Here is a 6,638-nt window from a genome sequence, read left to right on the forward strand (position 1 = left end):
AGTCAAAAACAACTTTACCTCCTCTCGCAGCTCATACAGCCGTTGTAACACCCGCCCCCTGGAGAGCCAGCGAACTTCAGTGTGCAGCAACAGCTGTTCGTGCCCTGACCCCATCTCCTGGCAGAGGACCCCAAACAAAGTGGACGAGCTTTAATATGGTTAATTATTTTCACGGCCTGGTGAAGCACTGACTCGAAGAGCGGTGGCATTTTCTTGGCAGCAAGTGCTTCGCGATGGACCATGCAGTGTGTCCATTGCACAAGTGGAGCAACTTGCTGGACGCGAGCTATGAGGCCACGCTCACACCCTGTCATCGACCGCGCTCCATCTGTGCAGAGGCCAATACACTTTCCCCAGCCCAAACCACTGTCTTGGATGAACGAGTCAAGGACATTAAAGATTGCCTCCCCTGTTGTACGGGTCTGAAGAGGCCGGCAAAACAGGATGTCCTCCTCAATTTCCTTTTCCCGCACATACCTGACGTAAGTGAGAAGCTGGGCCTGTCCAGCGATGTCAGTGGATTCGTCCAGCTGCAGTGCATAGTAAGGACTGATTTGAATGTAGTGTATTAGTTGCTCTTTGATATCACTAGACATTTCTGATATTCGGCGTGACACAGTGTCATTTGACATAGGTATTGCGCTGAGTTTAGCAGCTGCACTCTCTCCTATCATTATTCTACACATGTCTTGCGCGGCCGGCAAAATCAGTGTTTCGGCAATTGTATGGGGTTTGCCAAGCTTAGCAATTCTATGAGCAACTACATACGATGCCTCCAGACACTGCTTGGAGACAGTGCTATGCTTGGAGATGGTGGTTTGTTGTTGCTGGAGGCCATCACGTTTACGTTTAAAGAAGTCCACAGGCTTCTCTTTCAAGTCAGGGTGTTTGGTGTCGAGGTGCCTTTTTAATTTGCATGGCTTCATGCTATCATTTGCCAGCACCTCGGCACACAAAACACACTGAGGACGTTGCTCAGTCGTGCCAGTGACGGTGAAACCAAACTGCAAATAGCTCTCGTCATATTTGCGAAGCTTTGGCTTCTTCGCAACTGGCGCATCGGTTGCCTGACTTTTACGAATCAGAAACTTGTCCATAGTTGTGTTTGTTTGCTGATACAGTGTGTGTGAAGTTAATAAAGTTCTAATTGCAACGTCGTGGTCTTGTGAGTGTGTTTGTATGTGTGGCCCCTCTCCTATGGAATCATCTCCCACTCTCAGTTCGGGAGGCAGACACCATCTGTACGTTTAAGAGTAGGCTTAAAACCTTCCTTTTTGATCAAGCTTATAGTTAGAGCTGGTACAGGCTTGTCTTAGACCTGCTCTTAGTTATGCTGCTATAGGTCTAGAAGGTCAGGGGACACATGACACTTGGAGCTTCTCTTTCCAGCTTCTCCTTCCTCTTCTCAATCGTTATCACATCAAAGAAATTCATATCTCATCAATACATGTGTGGTAGTGGGGCGTGGTCAGCGTCGGCTGCAGGAGAGAGGAAGTGGAGGTGGGGTTCTGGGATCGTTGCCAGGGAGAGAGTCTGATTGTACACAGGTGTTCTAGTTCAACTAATGACTCTCTCCCCTTTATCAGCAGTAGCGCGCTGGGGCGCGGGAGATCGCCCAGGAACCAGCACACAGCAAAGAAGAGACGTGTCTGGTGGTGTATGTTTGTATATGTGATTAACATTGGAAATAAAGAGACCAATAAGAAACCTACCTGATTCCCCCTTGTGTTCATGACGAGGAACCCACGGTGATGCAGGGACCTGTTACACTGGCGCCCAACTAGACTCGTCATGGACCAAGAGCGGGACCAGAACCCGATACAGCCGGCGGTAGCACTCGGACAGATGATGGGGGATGTCGCGGCCATGTATCGGGAGCAGGCGGCATTTAATAGGCAGTTCCTGGGGATGCTCCAGAACCAGATGGAGCATCTCATCTCCCGGCCGACAGTAGCTCCGTCCCCCGCGGCCCGCTCCCCGTTGGCAGGTATAACACTCCACAAAATGTCGGAGGCGGACGACCCTCAGTCCTTCCTGGAGATGTTTGAGGCGACGGCGGAGGCGTGTGAGTGGCCAGCGGAGGAGTGGGCAGTGCGTCTTCTCCCCCTGCTGTCAGGGGAGGCGCAGACGGCAGCGCTGGGGCTGCCGCCGGCGGCCAGAGCCGAATACCGGCACGTGAGGAGGGCGGTGCTGGACAGGCTGGGGCTGACGCCGGAGGACCATCGCCGGAGGTTCCGGGACGCCATTCGCCATTCGCGTATGCCCAACAGCTGCGTGACGCGGCTACACGGTGGCTGCAGCCAGGGGGCTCCGCCGCGGAGGACACGATGCTGGGGAAGGTGGTCCTGGAACAGTTGATATGGGGGCTACCGGACCGGACCTCGGCGTGGGTGCGGTATCATTGGCCAGCGACACTGGAAGCGGCCGTCACCCTGGCAGAGGACCACCTGGCAGTTCATCCTGGCGGCCAGGGTGGAGGAAACCGCTCCCCCACACCGAACCGGCAGACCCCAGCCCCTCACCGAAGGGCCCCTCCTCAACACCATAACCCGGCGCAGCCACCACCGGCTCCCCGCAGTAACATTAATTTGTCTCGCTCATTTTCCCCGCAGTTCCCAGCCGCTACAAGCACCGCTCCCAACCCGCAGGAGACTCCTCGAATGCCTGGGCAGGAGTGTTGGAGGTGCGGGCAGCTCGGGCACTTCCGGGAGGCGTGCCCCCTCATGGAAGTGGGGCAAGTGATCCGGGTTGCCGGCCCTGCAACACCCTCCCCCGGTGCGGGAGCGACATACCGAATCCCGGTAAGGATTCAGGGGGGTGTACACCAGGCTATGGTGGATTCTGGCTGCATGCAGTCAATGATTCACCAGAACCTGGTTCGACCCGGGGCTTTGGTGGAGGCGTGTTGGGTAAATATTAAGTGTGTGCATGGGGATATTCACAGATACCCGATGGTGACAGTGGAAATTAGACACCAGGGAAAAAAGAATAGAACAAAGGTCGCGGTCAGCTCCCACCTGACGCACCCCCTAATCCTGGGGACTGATTTGGCCGGGGTTTCATTCTGTAGTGGGGCAGTGTGTGGGGGTGCGCTCACGACAGACAGGGACGTTTGACGTGTGCGCTGCGCTCAGAGGTGACGCGAGGTTATCCAACACTGCAGACAGGGGAGGAACCAGCGGTGACTCCCCAGGAGGCACCGCTGGTACCTGAATTACACTCCATGGAAGATTTTCCACTCTAACAGTCTCGTGATGACACTCTACGCTCAGCCTTTGATCAAGTGATACAAATTGATGGTCACATGGTGCGCCCTGACGCGGCGCAGACGTTCCCATATTTTTCATTGATCAGGGACAGGCTATACCGAGTGAGTCGTGACACTCAGATAGGAGGAGAAACCACCCAGTTGCTGGTGCCTAAAAGCCGTCGGGAAATGATTTTCCAGGCGGCTCATTTTAACCCAATGGCTGGTCACCTGGGGTATGATAAAACACTAAGCCGGATAATGACCCGATTCTATTGGCCTGGCATTCGCGGGGAGGTGCGCCGCTGGTGCGCGTCTTGCCGTGAATGTCAACTGGTGAACCAACCAGCCATTCCTAGAGCGCCATTGCGCCCATTACCATTAATGGAGGTTCCATTAGAGCGCATTGGTATGGACCTCATCGGGCCATTTCCCCGGACTGCACATGGGTATCGCTTTGTGTTAGTCCTGGTGGATTATGCAACGCGATATCCAGAGGCAGTGCCGCTGCGCACCATCTCTGCAAAGAGTGTTGCGCAGGCACTGTTTCAGGTCATCTCCCGAGTCGGGATCCCAAAAGAGATCCTGACTGACCAAGGCACCTCGTTTATGTCACGAACACTAAGGGAACTCTACGGATTACTGGGAGTTAAGTCTATTCGGACCAGCGTGTACCACCCACAGACTGATGGGCTGGTCGAGCGGCTGAATAAGACGTTAAAATCCATGATCCGTAAATTCATTCATGAAGACGAGTGTAATTGGGCTAAATGGCTTGATCCTCTGTTGTTTGCAGTGCGGGAGGTGCCCCAGGCCTCCACGGGATTCTCTCCCTTTGAACGGTTATTTGGCAGAAAACCACGGGGCATACTGGACCTATTTAGAGAAAACTGTGAGGAAGGTCCAAGCCCCAGTAAGAATGAAATTCAATACGTCCTGGACCTGAGAGCGAAACTCCACACACTGGGGCAGTTATCACGTGAGAATTTGCTCCAGGCCCAGGCACGTCAACAGCGCCTGTACAACAGAGGAGCCAAGCTTAGACAATTCACACCGGGAGAAAAAGTACTTGTATTGCTTCCCTCTTCTAGCTCTAAATTACTCGCCAAGTGGCAAGGACCCTTCGTGGTCACACGGCGGGTGGGGGATGTCGATTATGAGGTTGTGCGTTCTGACAGGGGTGGAGCCACACAAATATACCACCTCAACCTCCTTAAAACATGGAGAGAGGCAGAGCCTGTTTCTCTGGTGTCGCTGGTGAGCGAAAGAGATGAGTTGGGGCCCGAGGTACCAAATTCTATCAATCCGACCTTGCTCCCTTGCAATGACCATCTCTCCCCGGCCCAGAGAGCAGAGATCGCCATGTTGCAGCAGCAGTTTGCTGACGTGTTCTCCCCCTTGCCAGGACGCACAAAACTCATACAACATCACGTTGAGACTTCCCCTGGGGTGACTGTACGTTCACGACCCTATCGGCTTCCTGAACATAAAAGAAAAGTTGTTCAGGAAGAATTGGCAGCTATGCTTGAGATGGGGGTAATAGAAGAGTCCAACAGCGCCTGGTGCAGCCCCATCCTTCTTGTCGCCAAGAAGGATGGGTCTGTACGGTTCTGTGTGGACTACCGCAAGGTGAACGATGTCTCACGGTTTGATGCATATCCAATGCCCCGGGTCGACGAGCTCCTGGATCGGCTAGGCACTGCACGGTTTTTTACCACACTGGATTTGACCAAGGGCTACTGGCAAATTCCCCTGTCTCCAGAGTCCAAGGAGAAAACGGCCTTTGCGACTCCGTGTGGGTTATACCAATTTGTCACACTTCCGTTCGGGTTGTTCGGGGCTCCGGCCACTTTTCAACGCCTCATGGACGGTGTGCTGCGCCCGCACGCTGCATATGCCGCCGCCTACCTAGACGACGTCATCATTCACAGTGACACCTGGGCGGAGCACGTGCAGCGGGTGGCCGCGGTACTGGAGTCTTTGAGGCAGGCCGGGCTCACGGCCAACCCGAGGAAGTGTGCAGTTGGACGGAGGGAGGTTCGGTATCTGGGGTACCACTTAGGCGGCGGGCAGGTGCGCCCTCAGGTGGATAAAACGGCAGCTATCGCAGCCTGCCCGCGGCCCAAGTTAAAAAAAGAGGTGAGACGGTTCTTGGGTCTGGCGGGATACTACAGGCGGTTCATCCCCGCGTTCGCTGACCTGACCAGCCCACTGACCGATCTGACCCAAAAAGGTGCCTCAGATCCGGTCCAGTGGTCGGAGCAGTGCCAGCAGGCATTTGAGAGGGTAAAACAGGTCCTCTGCGGGGAACCACTTCTCCACACACCTAACTTCTCTCTCCCCTTTCTCTTGCAGACCGACGCATCGAACAGGGGGCTGGGGGCGGTTTTGTCTCAGCAGGTAGGGGGCGTCGACCACCCGGTGCTGTACATCAGCCGGAAACTGTCAGAGAGGGAGGCCAGGTACAGCACGATCGAAAAAGAGTGCCTGGCAATCCGGTGGGCGGTCGACACCCTACGGTATTACCTCCTGGGACGCCCTTTCACCCTCTGTTCAGACCATGCTCCGCTCCAGTGGCTCCACCGCATGAAAGATGCCAACGCGCGGATCACTCGTTGGTATTTGGCATTACAACCCTTCAAATTCAAGGTGATCCATAGGCCGGGGGCGCAGATGGCGGTGGCCGACTTCCTCTCCCGTTTAGAGGGGGGGGAGTAGGTTAGGCCGGACGGCTCCCCGGCCTAAGTCGGGCGGTGGAGGTATGTGGTAGTGGTATGTGGTCAGTGTCGGCTGCAGGAGGGAGGAAGTGGAGGTGGGGTTCTGGGATCGGTGCCAGGGAGAGAGTCTGATTGTACACAGGTGTTCCAGTTCAACTAATGACTCTCTCCCCTTTATCAGCAGTAGCACGCTGGGGCGTGGGAGATCGCCCAGGAACCAGCACACAGCAAAGAAGAGACGTGTCTGGTGTTTTTATTCTTGTGTAATGATTAATAGACGAAACAGACATGTATGTAGAGAGATGAATGAACAGATGTGTTTTCTCGTGGGTTAACTAACTTTATGAGTTGGTTAAAGGTAATAGATGTTTATGGCCTTCCTCCTTTTGTTTGACACTTGACAAATGAGACATAGTCTTAAACTCCCATCTTTTTTCCGAACACAGACGACTGGTGATGCATATGGTGAATTTGACTTCTCAACCCAGCCCTGTGCGATGAGATCATGCAAATAGTCTTTTATTTCCCGGTACAATGGCTTAGGCACTGAAAGGTAGGTTTCTGCAACAGGTTCTGTATCTTTCAGTGATATTCTGAGTTGCAGTTTTTCTATGCAGCCAATGTCGTCATCTGTTCGTGAAAAGGAGGCAGACTCCTCCCTCAACATCTGGTGA

At 54.1% G+C, this 6,638-nt stretch overlaps 1 protein-coding gene across 1 annotated transcript; it reads left to right on the forward strand.

Annotated features, from left to right (window-relative positions):
* The first annotated feature begins 1,791 nt into the window (after positions 1 to 1,791).
* Positions 1,792 to 5,965, forward strand: LOC117764737. The gene is made up of 3 exons (XM_034590776.1): positions 1,792 to 2,175; positions 2,271 to 2,801; positions 5,603 to 5,965. The coding sequence occupies exons 1-3, from the start codon at positions 1,792 to 1,794 to the stop codon at positions 5,963 to 5,965; spliced, it is 1,278 nt and encodes a 425-aa protein (XP_034446667.1).
* The last annotated feature ends 673 nt before the right edge of the window (positions 5,966 to 6,638 follow it).

Source organism: Hippoglossus hippoglossus, chromosome 7 (genome assembly GCF_009819705.1).
Source record: "Hippoglossus hippoglossus isolate fHipHip1 chromosome 7, fHipHip1.pri, whole genome shotgun sequence".
Lineage (NCBI taxonomy): Eukaryota > Metazoa > Chordata > Actinopteri > Pleuronectiformes > Pleuronectidae > Hippoglossus > Hippoglossus hippoglossus.